Source organism: Pelobates fuscus, chromosome 2 (genome assembly GCF_036172605.1).
Source record: "Pelobates fuscus isolate aPelFus1 chromosome 2, aPelFus1.pri, whole genome shotgun sequence".
NCBI classification, from domain to species: domain Eukaryota; kingdom Metazoa; phylum Chordata; class Amphibia; order Anura; family Pelobatidae; genus Pelobates; species Pelobates fuscus.
In genome coordinates, this window is record NC_086318.1 from 199266028 (window position 1) to 199285965 (window position 19938).

The 19938-nt window shown below is 41.6% G+C and overlaps 1 protein-coding gene across 1 annotated transcript in view; it reads left to right on the plus strand.

Annotated features, from left to right (window-relative positions):
• The window catches only part of MTHFD1L (methylenetetrahydrofolate dehydrogenase (NADP+ dependent) 1 like), a 180002-nt gene that overhangs the window by 21730 nt on the left and 138334 nt on the right, over positions 1-19938 (plus strand). Inside the window, exons 9-13 of the mRNA XM_063443094.1 lie at positions 66-139; positions 217-314; positions 2460-2633; positions 8995-9131; positions 19618-19664. Coding sequence (XP_063299164.1) covers positions 66-139; positions 217-314; positions 2460-2633; positions 8995-9131; positions 19618-19664 — 530 coding nt within the window. The remainder of the gene's footprint in view (positions 1-65; positions 140-216; positions 315-2459; positions 2634-8994; positions 9132-19617; positions 19665-19938) is intronic.

A 19938-nucleotide genomic window follows, 5' to 3' on the forward strand; every position in this document is an offset into this window, starting at 1 on the left:
CTTGATCTGTAAGTTTCAGATAATGTGCTTTAGGTAATGTGTTTTATGTGATGTCTATTCAACAGGTGGCTCTGAACAGCACAGTGATGGGATTGGTGGTCAAGGCGTGGGTTCAACGGCAGCGGCTCTAAGAATAAAGGTAAGTATTACTTAAACGTGTACACTTGCAATCTGTTTGGTTTTTATGAATTTAACTGTAGCTTCTTGTATTGTCAGAACCTAGCGGAAAGTAGTAGAAGATGGATTGAAGCTCAACGGTATAAAAAATGGAATCTACATTGCTTAAAACTAAATCCACTTTCTCCAGTTCCAAGGTACACAATGGCAAAGTTTTACGTAGCAAATATAATGGTATGCTAGAGATTGTAGGCACTGGTGTAATATACAGATGCCAATGCTCAAGATATTTAACTACAAATTGAATGCAAGTGTCATCTTTAGAGAAATCTGACACCAGAGTACATAAACTGGATCCAAATTTGTAGATATCTGATCACAAACCTACAAGCTCCAATGTTTGGAATATCTGGCTGCAGTGACCGTACAACAAAAGTATTTAAGTACGTAGTTTTTTCACTATAGAGTTGCGTTCAAATATTTTTTTTTTCTTCTCATTCCTGTATAATGTAGGTGTGTATATTTATTATCTATAATCTATCTTTGACACAGAAGTAAAAAGAACCAATGACAAATAGATGGTTGGCAAGGCAATAAAAAGGGCCTAGCCTACATTTTGAATATGATTACCAATAAAGTCAAGCCCCAACAGAGGGCTTAACTTCACGATTTGCCTACAGTAAAAACATCATTATGCTTTTAATACCTAAAAGTCCTTAATCATAAAAAGTGGAAAAAGGAAAGCAAATACAAAAGTGATATAGTGATAAGTGAACAGTGGCCCAAATTGTTAAAGACAGAAGAGTGGGATAATCAACACTTACCATGAAAAAAAATTAAACGATTACTCCTGATTGAATCCGATTCCCCTCAAATCAGCAAAATTCAACTATTCGAGAAAATATAGGCAATGCAACCTTAAAAGTGTTTAATTTTGTGTCAATATAAGAGGCACACGGTAGAGTGGAAAACCATTTTTGAATCCTCCAAAACGAAAACCCAGGTGAATGTAAATATTCCAAATAACAATCTACAGGTAAAATAAATATAATTAAAAAGCTCTATGCATTTCTTCCTTGTGCAAGGACTTCTTCAGGTAAAAATAAAGTTCGGTACAGTCACGATGTGTTCTTATTTTCAAAGCGGGTTAAAAACTCCGGTTTGCATCTATCACTGGGTGCCATCAGCCAATCCCAGTGGTGGCCGAACCTCCTATCACCTGTTTCTAATGAGGCATCTCAAGCCTCGTCTTCAAATGAAAGTTTAATTTCCAGTTATGAATTTGGCAATACGTTCTATAAGCATATCTTCGTAAATAGTGTCTGTGTGCTTTCAGTTAAAAGGACACAATAGTCGCCAAAACAACTTTAGATTAATGAAGTGGTTTTGGTGTATAGATCATGCCCCTGCAGTTTCACTGCTTAATTATCTGCCATTTAGGAGTTAAATCACTTTTGTTTCTGTTCATGCAGCTCTAGCCACACCTAGCTTGACTGTGACTCACATTGCTTGTATGGAAAAAAAAATGGTTTCACTTTAAATCAGATGTAACTTAATTTAAAAGTTTTTATCTCCTGCTCTGTAAATTGAACTTTAATCACATACAGCAGGAGGCTCCTGCAGGGTCTAACAAGCTATTAACATAGCAGGAGATAAGAAATCCTAAACTATACAGAATTTGCAATAAAGGAAGTATAAACATAAGATGACTCTTTACAGGAAGTGTTTAGGGAGGCTGTGCACGTATTATGCAGGGAGGTGTGACTAGGGTGCATAAACAAAGTGATGTAACTCCTAAAGGGCAGAGAATTGAGCAGTTAGACTGATACACCAAAACTGCTTCATTAAGTTGGTTGTTTTGGGGACTATAGTGTCCCTTTTAATGTTTGTATTTGGCGCCATTCAATTTGCTTCTAGAAACTTATGGGCATTCCCACTTCATACCCTGTACATCCAGGGATTATCCTCATTCTTTACATCTGGATCTTCACTTGATTACTTTATCTCCGTATGGTGTTTTTTTTTTTTTTTTTTTTTGTGTGTGTGCGCGTGTACACACAAATATAATTTATGTATGTGTCCACTACAGGTAGCATTACCACTGGTAATTGACCCAGATTAAATCCAGCTCAATGATAGTGCGTCTATTGATGACCTGTATCATGCATTGCAGTGACTGCTCATGAAAACATTGTTGCATTGTGAGGACCAGTGGAACTGCTTGACATGTGCAGTGTTCTAGATCTAACACTCATTGTAGTCTGCTTTTAATAACCCAAATAGGTTTTGCAGGACTGTTGATTACCTAAGCCTACATTAGGTCTTCTTTAATGTCTCTGCAGTGACATCGAGATTTCCCGTGCACAGCGCCCTAAAGGCATTGATGTACTTGCCAAGGAAATTGGGTTGCTTGCAAATGAAATTGAGGTCTATGGACAAACAAAAGCCAAAGTACGTCTCTCTCTGCTGGATAGGCTGAAGGAGCAGCCGGATGGAAAATACATCTTGGTGGCAGGGTAAGAGAGCACTATTTATATTATTATTATTATTTATATAGCGCCATCAGATTCCGCTGTACAATGGGTGGACTAACAGACATGTTATAGCAAGGCCTTCCCCAAAATCTGCAATGATTTAACCTTTAGCGCATCAAGTGTTGTGTGCATTATTTATTTGATTCTCAGCCAGCCAAATCCAGCTCAAAGCTGCTGCATTGCCAAATTTTGATTATCACTAACCCTACATATTATATATTGGTTGCTGGCATAGTTTTGCAGTTCATTTTTAATGACATACATACATGTCAGTTATTTGGAACAGAACTGATGTTTTATTATTTATGTATTTATCATTTTTTTTTATTTTTTTTTATAAAAAAAAAAAAAAAAGTTAAATTGTCTGCAGAAGATAATCAATTACCAACAGCATTGTGTTAATATATACAAAGGGTCTTGTGGCATCTCAGACTTTTAGCAGTTGCTTTTGATGATTTAAAAAAAAAAGTGTAAAATTCACTCTTTGCATTCAAATGAATTAAATTGGTGTATATCCTCCAACAGACCTTTTGCTAAAGTGCACATAAACTGTTCAACATTACCAATAGAATAAAGGTATCTACTTGTAGAGCATATAATTCATGGGCAAGGTTTTTTTTTTTTTCTTATCGGTTTATAGTGTTTAGTTTGTGTTCAAAGTTGGATAGGTGTACTTGTCATGTCATGGCAGGCTCTCCCACCCCCACCGCAATACTTTTTTATTTTTATTTTTTTTAAATGTGAATTTCAACTCATGCAGCTTATGGGTGACATTAATGAAGGCACAGTGAAGCATTTTAGAATTGAAAGATTGTTCAATCCATCTCACATTTAATTTATTTTCCAATCGCATTCACTATTATGCTTGTACACAAATATTTACACTGAGCATTTCATGGGAGCAACAAATAATTTTTTGAGTGGGCCCATATGAAATTCATTTTTCTTCCATATGTGGTCCTGCTTATACTTCCTCTCCCTCTATCGGTATGTAGAAATGGTTAGCTCAAGATTCCCAGAGAGTACAGCTTGCCGAAGACCCCCTATCTCATTCATCTAGAACATTTCCATCAATCTTACAATGCAAGAGAATTCTGAATGTTTCATCAATTATACCACGTAGGATTTTCCTGCTTGCATAGCTCATGTGTTGTGGAAATAAGCCTTTGATGCCAGGAAACTCCTGACCTGTAGATTTCGGAATTTTTGTATTCAAATAGTCTACAAATTTCTAGCTCCTAGTGGAAGAGGGTGTGTGACATACACCTGTAGTAGTAAAATGTGTTTAAATATCTCTTCGATGTAATTACTTTCAGTGTCTGCTAAGGTATTAATTTTGTAGAAATTATTCATGGAAATATGCTATGGAGCTAATTAGTTGATTGATTTTAAAAATTGATAAATTTTGATTCCGGTAATTAAACAATTTACAACACAAAAAAAATGTGCAGTAGATAAGTTGGTGCAAAAAATTAAGATAAAATATAAATAACACCCACAATATACCCAGGTAATAAGGTACAGAAAAGTGCTGGTGCACATACATATGTACAGAACCCCTCAAGTGTTGAGAAGTATTTACAAACAGATGATACAGTGCAAGCAAGTGTGATCCCATATAGGGTGTCTACAAGCCCAGGTGTATATGTGTATATACTTATAGCCTGTTACACTGTACTGTTGATAGCTGTAGTTTAAGGAGACAAAAGTAGGGGGGAGGGAACAGAGAAAGCACTCCTAGTGCAATACAATTATTAAAATTTAAACTAAAATATTCTGTCTCTTTAAGAATGCAACTCACAAATGTAGAGTGGTATGAGCCCCACTCTAAGCTATCTAGCCCAGGGAGGATCAGCCCCTTGGGTACGTGGGATCTGATAAATGCTCCTGTGACTCCAGTGTCAGGCAAAAAACATTTATTAAAAATAAAAACAACTGATAGTCAAATAATAAAAAGCACAGTCCAGCTGCAGCTCACCACGCCATGGGGAGTTTGATAACAGTTCAGTGTAATCTCTCTCCTTCTGGGGCCGGACCTTCTGGCTGGTGTGTGTATTCAGTTATATTCCTTGTATCCTGATACCAGGTCCAGTGGTGTATCCTGGTTTTGTGCTGCCCTAGGCAGGACAAAACTCAGGCGCGCCACCCCCACCCAACCTTTACCGCGCCCCGCATTCCCAAATACACACACACACACACACTCACTGACAGAAACGCATACACTAGCTAACAGAAACACACACACTAACAGACACACTCACACTCAGTAACAGACAAACACACTCACTAACACACACACTAACAGACACACACTCACTTACTAGCAGACACAAACAAGCAGACACACACACTCACTAACAGACACACACACTCACTAACAGACACACACACACACTCACTAACAGACACACACATACACTCACAGGCAGACACACACATACACTCACAGGCAGACACACACATACACTCACAGGCAGACACACACATACACTCACAGGCAGACACACACATACACTCACAGGCAGACACACACATACACTCACAGGCAGACACACATACACTCACAGGCAGACACACACATACACTCACAGGCAGACACACACATACACTCACAGGCAGACACACACATACACTCACAGGCAGACACACACATACACTCACAGGCAGACACACACATACACTCACAGGCAGACACACACATACACTCACAGGCAGACACACACATACACTCACAGGCAGACACACACTCACAGGCAGACACACACTCACAGGCAGACACACACTCACAGGCAGACACACACTCACAGGCAGACACACACATACACTCACAGGCAGACACACACATACACTCACAGGCAGACACACACATACACTCACAGGCAGACACACACATACACTCACAGGCAGACACACACATACACTCACAGGCAGACACACACATACACTCACAGGCAGACACACACATACACTCACAGGCAGACACACACACACACACTCACAGGCAGACACACACACACACACTCACAGGCAGACACACACACACACACTCACAGGCAGACACACACACACGCACTCACAAACAGACACACACACACACACACGCACTCACAAACAGACACACACACACTCACAAACAGACACACACACACACACACACTCACAAACAGACACACACACACACACACACACACACACACACTCACTAACCGACACTCACACACACACACACTCACTAACAGACACTCACACACACACACTAACAGACACACACACACACTCACAAACAGACACACACACACACTCACAAACAGACACACACACACACACTCACAAACAGACACACACACACACTCACAAACAGACACACACACACACACTCACAAACAGACACACACACACACACTCACAAACAGACACACACACACACTCACAAACAGACACACACACACACTCACAAACAGACACACACACACACTCACAAACAGACACACACACACACTCACAAACAGACACACACACACACACTCACAAACAGACACACACACACACACTCACAAACAGACACACACACACACACTCACAAACAGACACACACACACACACTCACAAACAGACACACACACACACACTCACAAACAGACACACACACACACACTCACAAACAGACAGACACACACACTAACAGACACACACACTCACTAACAGGCACACACACACTCACACTAACAGACACACACACTCACACTAACAGACACACACACTCACACTAACAGACACACACACTCACACTAACAGACACACACACTCACACTAACAGACACACTGACACACTCACACTAACAGACACACTGACACACTCACACTCACACTCACACTCACTCACACTAACAGACACACACACTCACACTCACACTCACACTCACTAACAGACACACACACTCACATTAACACTTTTTTTATTTTTACTTTAACCCCCCCAGCCTCCTTACCTTTGGGAATGCTGGGGGGGGGGCGGTCATCTGTCTCCCTGGTGGTCCAGTGGCTGCTGGGCGGTCGGGCGGCGCTGGCGGGTGGCTTGCGAGGGAGCACTTCCTCTGAGCTGTCTGCTCAGCTCCCTCGCGCGGCGCACAGTGAGGCTGGGAGGCGGAGCCGGAATATGACGTCATATTCAGTCTCCCCGCCTCACTCTGCGGCGCGCGAGGGAGCTGAGCAGACAGCTCCGAGGAAGTGCTCCCTCGCAAGCCGCCCGCCAGCGCCGCCCGACCGCCCAGCAGCAGCCCAGCATGTCTTGTTAGCCGCGAGGCTAACAAGACATTTGCCTTGGGCACTTGGGGGCGGCTTTTTTTTGCCGCCCCCTGGAAAATGCCGCCCAAGGCAAATGCCTTGTTTGCCTCGCGGCTAATACGCCCCTGACCAGGTCACGTGACGCGTTTCGTCCCGCCTCTTGGGACTTTCTCAAACGAGCAATATCTCCTCCCACTGGAGATCCTCTTTTATTTAGGAGTCCCAAAGCCATGATCCAATCAGCTTGTAGCTCTCCAAAGTTGCACACATTGTCCATAATTACTTCAAATCCAAATAAAACATTTATTCACAATCTGTTTTTTTTTATAAAAACAAACACGCATTTAAAAATTTCAATATCCAATATAAAAGGATCATCATGCATACAAATTTAGATATAACTTGTGTGTACACATAATTTTCCAAGCACAGAAACTTGTAAACATTTGTTGGATACCCAGATAATCACATTAAACATATCCAGGGAAAAGGGGGAGATCATCTAACGTAAATCTTAATATGATATTAACCTTACAATGGCAAGAATATCCGTTTAATGGTATCTACAAGCATATAAATTAGAAAATATATAAAAAGGTGCCTATACAGATAATAACAGTCTTAAAAAAATCTATACATCGTTTTCCAAAGATATGAATATACAGAAACCTCGATTGGGATCCCACAGGTGAATTAGGGGTGGATAGGAGGTATACAAAAAAGACTAGATAAAATGCCAAAAGTAAAAAATAGTGGAAAAAAAAAAATCTATAAAAATACTAAGAATACCAAAAAATAAATAAATATATATATATATATATATATATATATATATATATATATATATATATATATATATATATATATATATATATATATATATATATATATATATATATATATATATATAAAAAAAGGGGGGGGTTATAGAAAATTGCATAGTTCAAAATCTTTACAACACACCTTCTTTAGGACTTTTGGTTGTAGTCCAAATTTATTCTTCTATTGCCAAAGATCGTATAACACCACTGGAAGCTATTGCCGAACAGACGTTTCTCCTTCTTTGTTAAAACATTAGAGCCGTGATTCAATACTTTTGGATAAGCTTTTTAAATGACTTATCTACAGAAGTAATCATTAAAGTTTGCAGCACAGCAATTTTTGTAGATAAATCATTCAAATTCTTTTTTTTTTTTTTGTTCCTAACAGAGTGTGATGATTTGAAAAGCTCATCAACAATCTATTTGAGGCTTAGATTGGGTTAAGATGCATCGAGAGACATGACTTTCATATCACTGTTATCATATGGAGCATACATATTCAACTGGGAAGACCTTTTTGTCCCAGTTCTAATATTAAATATTTGGCCATGTAGCTGTTCCTGCTTGACTGCATATTCAGATTAATAATGCATTTGACTCATGAGTTCTTCTTGTACTTCCAGAAACGTCTAAAAAGCATTTTATTATGATATTTACATGGCTAATATTCACAAACTTTTTTTTTTTTTATGGTTTCTGTGACACACTGAACCAAGATTATAAATGATGAGTATACGTCTCCCGTGTTTCTAAAAATGATTGTCTGCATTCTCCACTATTTAAACATAAAGGCTATATGATCTGACAAAATGCCTGTCTGCCCTATCTTCACCTCCTGTGTTTGGTCATAGTTGTGGAATGAATAAGAGGTTTCTTTGTCTTTTCATAAACCTGTATCTGTCATGCTGTTTGTATCTAGGACTGATAATTCCCATGATATCCAAGCTGGAGAAATTTCTGATGGATAGTTTGTTATGAGTTCATGACAATCCCTATCTGAATACATTTTTATGCTTGAAAGTCTTGCCAAAAGGAATTGTCAGTTTTTCTAACTTCCCGTTTATCAAACTGTTCTTTAAATGCAAGACATGTGTGTGTGGTGTCATCATTTTATATCTACGATACAAAGCACTGTATGTGGACTTTGCATGTTCTTCAGATAACTCATTGTGTAGCAAAGATCTGATTTTACAAAGATTAATGTTCTATATTTTCTGATATTTGTTGTTCGTTTTTAGAATAACCCCCACACCACTTGGAGAAGGGAAAAGCACTGTAACCATTGGGCTGGTGCAAGCTTTAACGGCTCATAAAGACCTGAACTCCTTTGCGTGTCTGAGACAACCCTCACAAGGACCCACCTTTGGTGTAAAAGGTAATTTAATTAGTTTACCCAGTGTAGAAGGGCCCATTCATGCCATCTTGAGTAGAGTGGACTGGTTTGTAGATTGGGTTTGGCTGGTCAGACACAGATAAAATCTGCATTGAATTGATGTAGGAATATCTGACCGTATGGCTTGTGAATATGAGACTTTGGTGATTTGAACTATATTAATGCTTCAAATAGTTCAGAAGAAAGGGGCGGGGGAAAGGAGAATTTAGTCATAAAAATGTGTTGCATAAAAAGATGTACATCCTATCCCTCTGCCTGCGGCTCTTCCTTAATTCTATACAGAAAAATCTTGTGTATTCTCAACTTCCTTTGCATTCTTTCTTCCTCCAGATCCATACCTTCACCCTAATTTCCCTCTGCAACCACCTTAAAAATTTGGCTACCACTAACCCACCAACCCACCAACCCAGCCCTGCTCCCACCCACTCTTGCTCAAACTTTCTTTATAGCATGTTTCTACAGCCGCCTTTTTACAAAATAAATAACTAAAATATGTTTCTTTCACTAATCGGACTAGATTGTGGTTCTGTGACAGGGCCTTATTTACTTTTGGATTGGTCTGTGTGTATTGTATCTTTTTTTTTCTTTTTTTTTTTACCAATTGTACAGCTCTGCAGAAATTGTTGGTTCATTTATAAATGTTGTTGATGATGGTGATGAAGAATACTGTGATTAGACACAATCTAACAGCAAAGATTATTGAAAAAGGCGTGATATCTAGGTGGACCATGTGTCTTTGATTATGTGTGGAGTATTGTACTGTCTTATCTCACGGCTGATCAGATTGACCTGGCAATGTGTTTTTTTTTTTTTCTTTTTTTTTTTTCGTTTTTTTACCACTGAAGATCTTTATCAAGACAACATATAGGTCCACTTGGCAATGGTGAAAAAAAAAACTCTACTTCAATTGTATGTGGAGTTGCAGTTCTTCTATTTTATAGAAGGACTGACTTAAGCCTAAATTGTCAAGGAAGGCTCCTAGTACTGGCTAGTCAGCAGTCCATTTTCTCTCTGCTACTCATATATTGATGGTTACTGATATATCACTTCAGGGGGCTGTCTAATGTTTTCTCTTATTTTAAATATAGAAATGGCTGCCTCCCTATGTAGGAAGAAACAGGAATGTTTAATATTGCGGCTTTTCTACATAGTTGTAGAAAATAAAAAACAAACAAAAAAAAAAAAAAACCAAACCTGTCAATTCCTTAGTGCATTCTCTTTATAACTGTGTTTTTTAAATTTGTGTGTGTGTGTGTGTAAAGTATTTGATCCCCTTCTGACTTACAACGTTTGCCCACTGACAAAGAAATGAGCAGTCTATAATTTCAATGGTAGGTTAACAGTGAGAGGCAGAATAAGAAAAAAATATCCAGAAATCCACAATTTGAACCTTCAGCTCCCTCCACAGATTTTCTATGGGATTAGGGTCTGGAGACTGGCTAGGCCACTCCAGGACCTTAATGTGCTTCTTCTTGAGCCACTCCTTTGTTGCCTTGACTGTGAGTTTTGGTTCATTGTCATGGTGGAATACCCATCCATGACCCATTTTTGCCATGGCTGAGGGAAGGAGGTTCAGATGTTCATTGTAAAACTTCAGACGGGCCTGTACATGTGCTTTCTTGAGCAGGGGGACCTTGGGGGCACTGCAGGATTTCAGTCCTTAACAGTGTGTTACCAATTGTTTTCTTGGTGACTATGGTCCCAGCTGCATTGAGACCATTAACATGATCCTCCCATGTAGTTCTGGGCTGATTCCTCACTGTTCTCATGATCATTGAAACTCGACGAGGTGAGATTTTGCATGGAGCACCAGACCGAGGGAGACTGACAGTTATTTTGTGTGTCTGTTCCATTTGCGAATAATCGCACCAACTGTTGTCACCTTCTCACCAAGCTGCTTGACGCTGGTCTTATAGCCCATTCTAGCCTTGTGTAGGCGTTCAATCTCGCCCCTGGCATCCTTTGAATGCTCTTTGGTCTTGGCCATGATGGAGAGTTTGGAATCTGATTGCTATATTGCTTCTGTGGATAGGTGTCTTTTATACAGGTAGCAAGATTAGGAACACTCCCTTTGACACTTGGGAGCCAGAAATCTTGCTGATTGATAGGGGATGAAATACTTTTTTCACTCTTGACATGCAAATCAATTTATAACTTTTGACATGCATTTTTCTGGATTTTTTTTTTTTAATTCTTTATTTATTCCAGTACAAGACATCACAAGCACTACACATACAGCAGCATAGGATTTTGAATAAACAAGCATGTACACTGTGATCATGACATGTTACAGTAGCAAAATGAGTTAACAGGCAAGGTCACCCAAATCCCGTAACCAGAGACTGCTAGGTGTAATTACGTCTCTAATTTTCAAGGTAGGTCGCAACTCCATGTAAGCTTGGATATCCCGCCTGGGTTTTATTGGTGTATATAAAACAGTAAACAGATAACATATGATAAATGATGACCGCACACGTGTTACAAGGAGAATAATAGGGATAAAACGACAGTGCTTAGTACAGGAGCGTATCATCTTCCCCACGACTATCGTTACCCGCTTGTATTTCCAACATGTGCGATCGGGCCAGAAAAATAAGGAGCTAAGAGTTGAAAGAGAGAGAATAGAGGAAGTGCCTCGAAAGTCCGAGGTCTTAGAGAAGGGGGTGGAGGGAACAGGGGAGGGGGGGGGGGGTGGTGAGTCCGAGGAGTGTTGCCCGATAAAAAGGTGTCTTGAATGGTGTGCTATCCTGTCGCCGCTTTCCCCCACAGGAGTCTGTATTATCTCTCCCTGTGGCCAGGTCAAGTCAATATAATGCACCACCTTTCTCAAATAACCCCAGAGGTGAGTTTGGAAGCCCTAACTCACCCTTCCTATCTCCGTCGCTTGCAGTGCTATTGTCAGGGTACCTGTGGTCTCTACCTCCGAAAGAGGTAGAAACTTAGCTGTTCCTCCATCCAGACGGTCTGATGGCTCCCTTCCCCGCGGTCTATCCGGTCATGCTAGGCCGGCCGCGAGGGAGTGACTGCCTTTTACAGCATCTAGGCAGGAAGTAGTCATCAGGACACTCCCTCGGAACGACCTGTCAGTCAATTGCTGCAGGACCAATCAGGACGCCTCGGAGGCGTGGTTACTGCTCTGAACAGGGTATTTAACAGAGCTTCTTTCATTAGCTCATTGCCCTGTCGTGGTTCTAGCTTGTTCTAGTCACTCAGTGCTTGTGTATTCTATTATCCCTTTTGGTTTTGACCCGGCTTGTTTACCTTACTCTGCTTATCTCTGTTACCCTTGATTCGGCTTGTCTCTCGCTTACCTGTCTTCTGTTACCCTCGACCTCGGCTTGTCTTTGACCATTCTATACTGTACTACTTACGTTAGTCCGGCCATTCTAAGGTCCGGTATACGTATCTGGCTACTGTTTGTACTCTGCGTGTTGGATCCCTGTCCCGATCCTGACCGCTATTTGTCCAGGGGCTCCAGATTTTATCGAATTTCTTCATTGTCCCCCTGACCTGTGCCGTTGGCTTATCCATCAGGAAAGTATCTTTTATTTTCTGTTTTACCATCGCTATTGTAGGAGTCTCCCTCTGCAGCCACACCTGCCCTAGGGCTCTTCTAGCCGCCATGTTTATTTTTTGGACAAGGGTTTGTTCAGTTTTTGGCCATCCATCCATGGATCTGGACAACAGATACACCCATGGGTCTAGTTTCACTTCTCTATCAAAAACTTCTTGCTGCAAAGCAGCAATCCGTTTCCAATAGGTTTTTGCATCCAGACATTCCCACCACATGTGTATATATGTTAAGTCCACAGCCTCTCCAGCACAGGTCCGTCTGGTTTTTACTCATTTGGTGCAGCTTCACTGGGGTGGTGTACCACCTAAATAATGTCTTATAGGATTGTTCCTGCAAGGAGACGCACACTGAAGATTTAGCAGCAGCCTCCCATATATCTTGCCATTCTATACCTTCCAAAACCTCATTGAGATCAGCTTCCCACTGATTTGTATATGTGATATCTCCCCATTCTAGTGTGTGTGTGCGCTCAGGTGAGAATACAAACAGGAAATTAGGCCTGTTGGGAATTGTTCCCTCTTACACATCCTTTCAAAAAAGTCAATTGTGTCAGCGCGGCCGTTTTGATCCGGGGGTCTCGGGCAAAATCTCTAAGCTGGAGATACCGGAAGTAATCAAAGGGACGTAGTGGAGCTCTGCTTTTTAGCGCATCGAACGTGATAAAGGAGCCATTTTCAAACATTTTGCACAGTCTCTGCATCCCCGTGTTCTCGATACCTTTGAAATCTCGGGGACACATGCCCGGCATAAATGCCTTGTTTCTTAAGAATGGGGTCATGGGCGACGGGACAGAGGTCAGTCCATATTTAATGGCGGCGGCGTCCCAAACTTTAAGGGAGTTGCGTATGGCTGGGCATACCACTTGAGCAATTGGTCTTTGTTCCTTAGGAGTCCACATAAGGAACTGGGGCATGTCTGGGCGCATCATGGAGGATTCCAGATCCACCCACCTCCTCTCTTCTGGGGGTGAGTGCCATAGTGCGATTTGGGCCAATTGAGCCGCCACATAATAATGGTAAAGGTTTGGAAGGCCAAGGCCTCCTCTATCCTTAGCTCTATAGAGGACATTATGGGAGATCCTATGCCTTCTATTCTGCCAGATAAACTTGTCTATAGCCTGTTGAAACGGACCCAAGTTAGATTTAGTCAAGTGGACCGGAAGAGCTTGGAACAAGAGAAGTATCCTAGGCAGCACATTCATTTTCACTGAATGGATTCTTCCGATCCACGAGATCGGTTTGTCAACCCATTTCTCCATGTTGTTTATTAAATGTCTAATAAGCGGGACATCATTTTGCTGATATAGTTGAGAGGGGTCCGCCGTCAACCAAATGCCTAAGTATTTGATCTGGTCCTTCTCCAATCGTATGTGATAAGTCCTCCCTATATTCGATGCATCATCTTCCATCATACCTATGGGGATCGCGCTTGATTTGTATAAATTAACTTTATAGCCAGCTACCTCGCCGTATTCCGTCAGAATCCCGGTCAGAGCTGCCATAGAGGCCCTCGGGTCTGTTAATGTCAGCAATACGTTGTCAGCGAATCCCAAGACAACATATTGCGTGTCCCCCACAGTAACACCTTTGACATCTGTGGCATCCCGTATAGCTTGCATGAGGGGTTCCAGCGAAAGGACAAACAGTAGCGGTGAAAGAGGGCAACCTTGTCTCGTACCATTACTCAAATGGAACGGTATGATTCGCACTCCTGAAATATAAATCTGCGCCCTGACATTTGAGTACATAGCCTGAACAGTCGTTACGAACCTGGCCGGCATGCCGAAGTGGTGCAGTACTTCAAATAAATAAGGCCATTTGACTCTGTCAAATGCCTTTTCGGCATCGAGTGACAGCATCAGTGTCGGGGTGCCCTTCGTAGCCGGTCTCCCTATAAGGTCTATATTGCGCCTCGTGTTTTCAAAACGTTGTCTGCCCGGTACAAAGCCCACCTGATCCGGGTGTATCAGACCTGTAAGGATCGGATTCAATCTGCCTGCTAGTACTTTAGCTAAAATTTTGGAGTCGTGATTAATTAGAGAAATAGGGCGAAAATTCTCCGGGGCCGAGTCGTCTTTACCTGGCTTAGGTAGTAGAACGATATTCGCTAAAGACATATCTCTATCTGGCGTCCCCCCGTCCACCAAGTCGTTGAACCAGGGTTCCATGTGAGGCAGGAGTTCCTCTCGGAAGGCTTTATAATCGCTTCCATCGAAGCCATTGGGTCCAGGTGCCTTATTGCTTTTCAAGGCGGAGATCGCCGCATCTATTTAATCGGCCGTGATAGGATTTCCCAGGGCTGCCGAGGCCACCACATCTAACTTGGGGAGATGTAACCGAGAGGAATGCCTGTATCCCATCCAATTCCTGTCTTGGGTCCGTGGTTCCATCTGTCGAGTGGTTATAGGGCTTGGTATAATATTCCGTAAACACCATGGCGATCTCTGTGGGGTTTGTCTGATAGTCTCCAGCTGCGTTCTTGATCCTCGTGATGTGTGTGCCCCGTTGCTGCGGTCTAAGGGATCTTGCTAACAAGGTATCCATCTTGTTCGCCTTTTCATAGAAGGTTCGTTTTGACCATATTATAGCTCTCGCGGTGTCATCCAAGAGGGTTTCCCTAATCGAATTCCGTACGTTCTGCACCGACGTTAAATTAGTAGATGTAGGGTCTGACTTATGCCGTTCTTCCGCCGTTCTTAAAGCTTCTAATAATGATGATAATAGTTGAGACTTGCGTAGTTTCTTCAGTGTCGCTTCTCTAATCAGTATACCCCTAATGACAGTCTTATGAGCTGCCCATACCGTGGCTTTCGAGACCCCCGACTCCGCTTCCCTGACAAAATATTCCTTAAGTTCCGTAAGAATAATCTCAACGATTTTTGGGTCTTGAAGTAAGGATCTATTTAGCCTCCAGGTCCAAGAGACTCCACGCTCAGCTTGTCCAAAGTAAGGGAGATATCCGCGTGATCCGACCAGGTTATGGATCCCACCCTGGATTCTGAAACCTTGGGAACAGTTAGGGAGTTTATCAGAAAAAGGTCTATTCTTGAATATGTATCGTGCGGTGGCGAATAAAACGCGTAGTCGTTATCGTCTGGATGCTGAGCCCTCCATATGTCAGACCAGATTGTTGCATGAATGCGTGTAATAATTTATCTTGCCCACCCCTTCTGTGCGACCGTGGGAGTCCCCTACATGGCCCCCTATCTATTTCCGGGGATGGTGCTGCATTAAAATTCTCCCCCCCCCCCCCACAACAACTATACCATGTAGTAGCGTGTTTACTATGTGAGTCAGCTCCGTCCAGAATTCTCTGGATGGATCGTTAGGAGCGTAGAGATTGAGCATATGTACACCATGAGAATGCAAGGACCCGACAACAAAACGTAGCGCCCACCTGGATCCGCACTAACCTTGCTGACCCTGAGTGGGCATCTATGATGAATGAGGATAGCGACTCCAAAGCAGCAATCCGTGGGTGTTCCTGGTGATTTCGGCAGCTAAATAGTTTCGGACCTCCGCTAATTTAGCCAGGATCTGTGCAGTGTTGGCCTCCGAGACATCCAAGGCCGCCGCCACGCCTGGGCTAGGAGGCGAGCATGGTGCCATCGGGCTCTCCCGTCCGCCATCTTGGCTGCTAGATCGCATGGCGCGGGAGGCCGCGAACATATCAGACACCATGGCTCCCTGTTCTGCTGGTTTCTTGGGCTGCTTTTTCGGGGGCCGCTTGTCCATATCGACTCCCCCGTGTGTTGCCTCGTTCAGGTCAGTGTTTTTTCGCTGTAGTTTGCTTTTGGCTTCACTTGGACACGTCCATCTTGCTCCGGCTGCAGACCACACCCCTGGATTTTTTTTTTTTGTTTTGTTATTCTCTCTCACTGTTAAAATACACCTACCATTAAAATTATAGACTGATAATTTCTTTGTCAGTTGGCAAACGTTCAAAATCAGCAGGGGATCAAGTACTTTTTTCCCCCACTGTATAGATTTGTTTTTTTAATTCTAGACCTTCTTTAGATTTTCTTTTTAGAAAAAGGTTTCCAATGTAGTTCCTATGTATCACTGCTGAATACCTGCCAGAAAACCTTCTGTACACCACATGAATTGGAAGGGTATTTTCATATCCTAATTATTTCCCAGATTTTACTGTTAACATGATGTAAAGTCATGATTTTATTACTGACACGGAGGCGAGTATTATGCAGCACTCTGTAATCAATTTCTGCTTTTTCTGTGTCTATTTCCAGTTGGCTGGAATTATTCCTTTATTTATATTTCTTGGGTTAAAGGCTCGCGACATTAATATAAGTCTATATTAATGTAAAGTAATAATACGCAATCTGACTTATGGTTTATTCCTAGTTACTGATGCATTGAAAACGACAAATGATGTTACATGATCATGGATGTTCAACAGCAGATGGCAATTGCTGGACTTCTGAAGGGAGAGTTACATCGCTTTACAGGAAAAAGAGCAGAGAGAGAGAGCCCTAGTGTCCCTTTGTTCAGTTACTATATAGATGTGCCCATACTGACGTCAGAGTATAACCCTAGCCATATAAGGACAAGACCCCCAATCCACATTCCAGAGTTCTTAGACAAAGAAAGCCTTGTACAAATACAAAAAAAACAAGTCCTGCGCTCACTCCCATTGCTCCTGGGCAGCAGCAACGACCATAGTACACATTAGCCCCAATACATGCAGTAAAAACAAAAAAAAGTTACCTGCGCTCTCTCCTAAATCCCTATGTAGATCTAAACAAATGGAGGTCATTTAGTTACTCCAATGGCCATTGAAGGGAATGCCCGCCTGCCAATGTCAAGGCAGACCCTGCTAAGCGGGTCCTACACTGACCCTTCACCTTGCTTCCTCGAGCCTCTGGCAAAGATATCTCTAATGAGACAGAGAGGTTTTTTTTTTTTTAACCATATACACCCCTATATACTTATTAACCCTTAATAGGGAACACATGGGATGGGCGGCAGCATTGTAACCTAGCTGTGTGATACAAAAAGTGAATACAAATACAAAAAGATAAGTCCTGCGCTCACTCCCATGAGAGAGCCTTGTGACTTAATGATACCATCTGTTACTTATGTCAATCCAGACATCCATACATAATCAATAGAAACATAGAATATGCAATATTCTACACGCTCTCTCTTTATTTGCCTCAGCAGTAAAGAAATAACACCAGGAAAAAAAATCTAATAAAACTAAAGTAAAACAAAGAAAAACCCAGTACCCAAAGACACCAGCAACAATTATCACAATAACTGAGATCCCACAGTTTGGAACCATGGGACGACGGTACTACTTAAGTGAGGGAGGTGCAAAGAAAGCGGAATTTATTACTTAGGTGGCGCCTTTTACAGGTTAAGGACACTGCTGATTGGCTGACTGTAAATATGGTTGTTATAATATTTAATGCTTAGATATTTTTTTTTTATATTCTTTATTTTTGTTGTTCAAATGATAATGCCACAACAGCCAACACCAGCATATTATTGACAAATAGTAGTAGATGCTAGTATGGCATACAGAGGTACTTCACACTTTTAAGAAATAACAGTAGAATAATATTCAGGTTAAACTATGTGTCTAAATAGAAAACTCCAATAATGCTGGTAGACTAGCAGAATTACAGAGACATGAAGAGTATGTATTTTGGGACACCCAAGAGGCCCCCTGATAACCATCAAGTTTCCAGCCTCACAAACATGATATGGCTAACAAGAACAGTGTAAGATCAGGATCAACTATAAACATAAACAATGTTCTATGTTAAGTGGCTGTGAAAATTAAGGATGAAGAGAAACTAAAATCAGGTAGTGTGGAAACATCGGAGGGAGGCAAGTACCAGTTGTCTAATCAACCAATGCCACTCTGGGGCTTTACAGATTGAAGATCCAGCAGCGCAGTCCTCAGGCACAGGAGCCCTGTCGTAGGCCGTAGACTTGTTCGTGCCTCAACCGCCCCCAAAAGGTAGCAAATATTTCATGTCATCAGGCTTTAATATCGAGATTTGCAGCGCTGATTCTAATGAGACATACGGTCCCTGCCATTTTAAGTGAGTAGGGGTAGGGGTGCAGGTCACCAGGTTATCTACCTTCGCCCCACCGACTAGTTGTGTTCTGGTGGCCTCCCCCGTGTGGGGTGAGATCACCCCCACCAGTCCAAAGAGGGAAAGGGGTTTACGGGGCCTTTGCTTGAGAGTTGTGGCTTCTGGGCAAGTCCTGGCCTGAAGATGGGCCGCCCCTCCCGCCTGGTGTGCAAGAACGTGGCTAAGAACGATTTTCAGCAGGATAGTGGAGAAGCTCGCTCACGATGCGTCTCTCCACTATGACAGCCAGGCTCTGAGGCTCTCTTTATGCTTATTTTTATTGATTTCCTTTTTTTTTTTTGCTGCGGAGAGAAATAAAGGAATTTTGCAGTATAATAGGAGTCTCCATGTCTTGAATAAAATCCATGATCCGTGAAGGACCATGATCCCACATTACTTATATTGTTTGAAGTCCTGTCTTGTGAAAGGTGATTGAGTGGCTCTGGGACCTGCAAGAGCAGAAACACAAGAGATGCTTATCATGTTTTACTCCTTTTTGGGAATTGTGAGTGAGTCCTGTCTTACTCTTGTGGCTATTTTCTCTTCCTGAAGTGGGCTCTTAAATACCATTTAATGTAAAGCTGCTGTTTGCAAGACATTTGTTTTGCTATAATAAATAGCCTGTGTAAAACTTTTATGCTCACGGTCTTTTCTTGTTAATGAATATCAATCACCTTGTGGTTTTATCTTTACCTTTAAATTTTTTTTTGTAAATTATAAATATATAAATATATTCTTTTAATATATATATATATATATATATATAAAACTAATTTGTTTTCTGTTTGCAGGTGGGGCAGCAGGAGGAGGATATGCCCAAGTCATCCCAATGGAAGAGGTACAAATTAAACTCTGCTGTTTTAAAATAATCCATTTGATCATTGCTGTCATGCATTCTTCATTTCATCTTGCTAAATACAATTTAAAAGCAGAAAGCCAGGAAAAAAATGTAGATGAATTCAAATCTCTATGTAGTGTCATTGATTCTCCTCTGTTGTTTACTTTCATTGTATGAGGATCTTCGCTGCAAAGATTGAAAACACGGTTTTGGGGAAACCAAACAGTATTCACTTGATTGGCTAACTGAGAAATACTAAGACATTTAACATTAT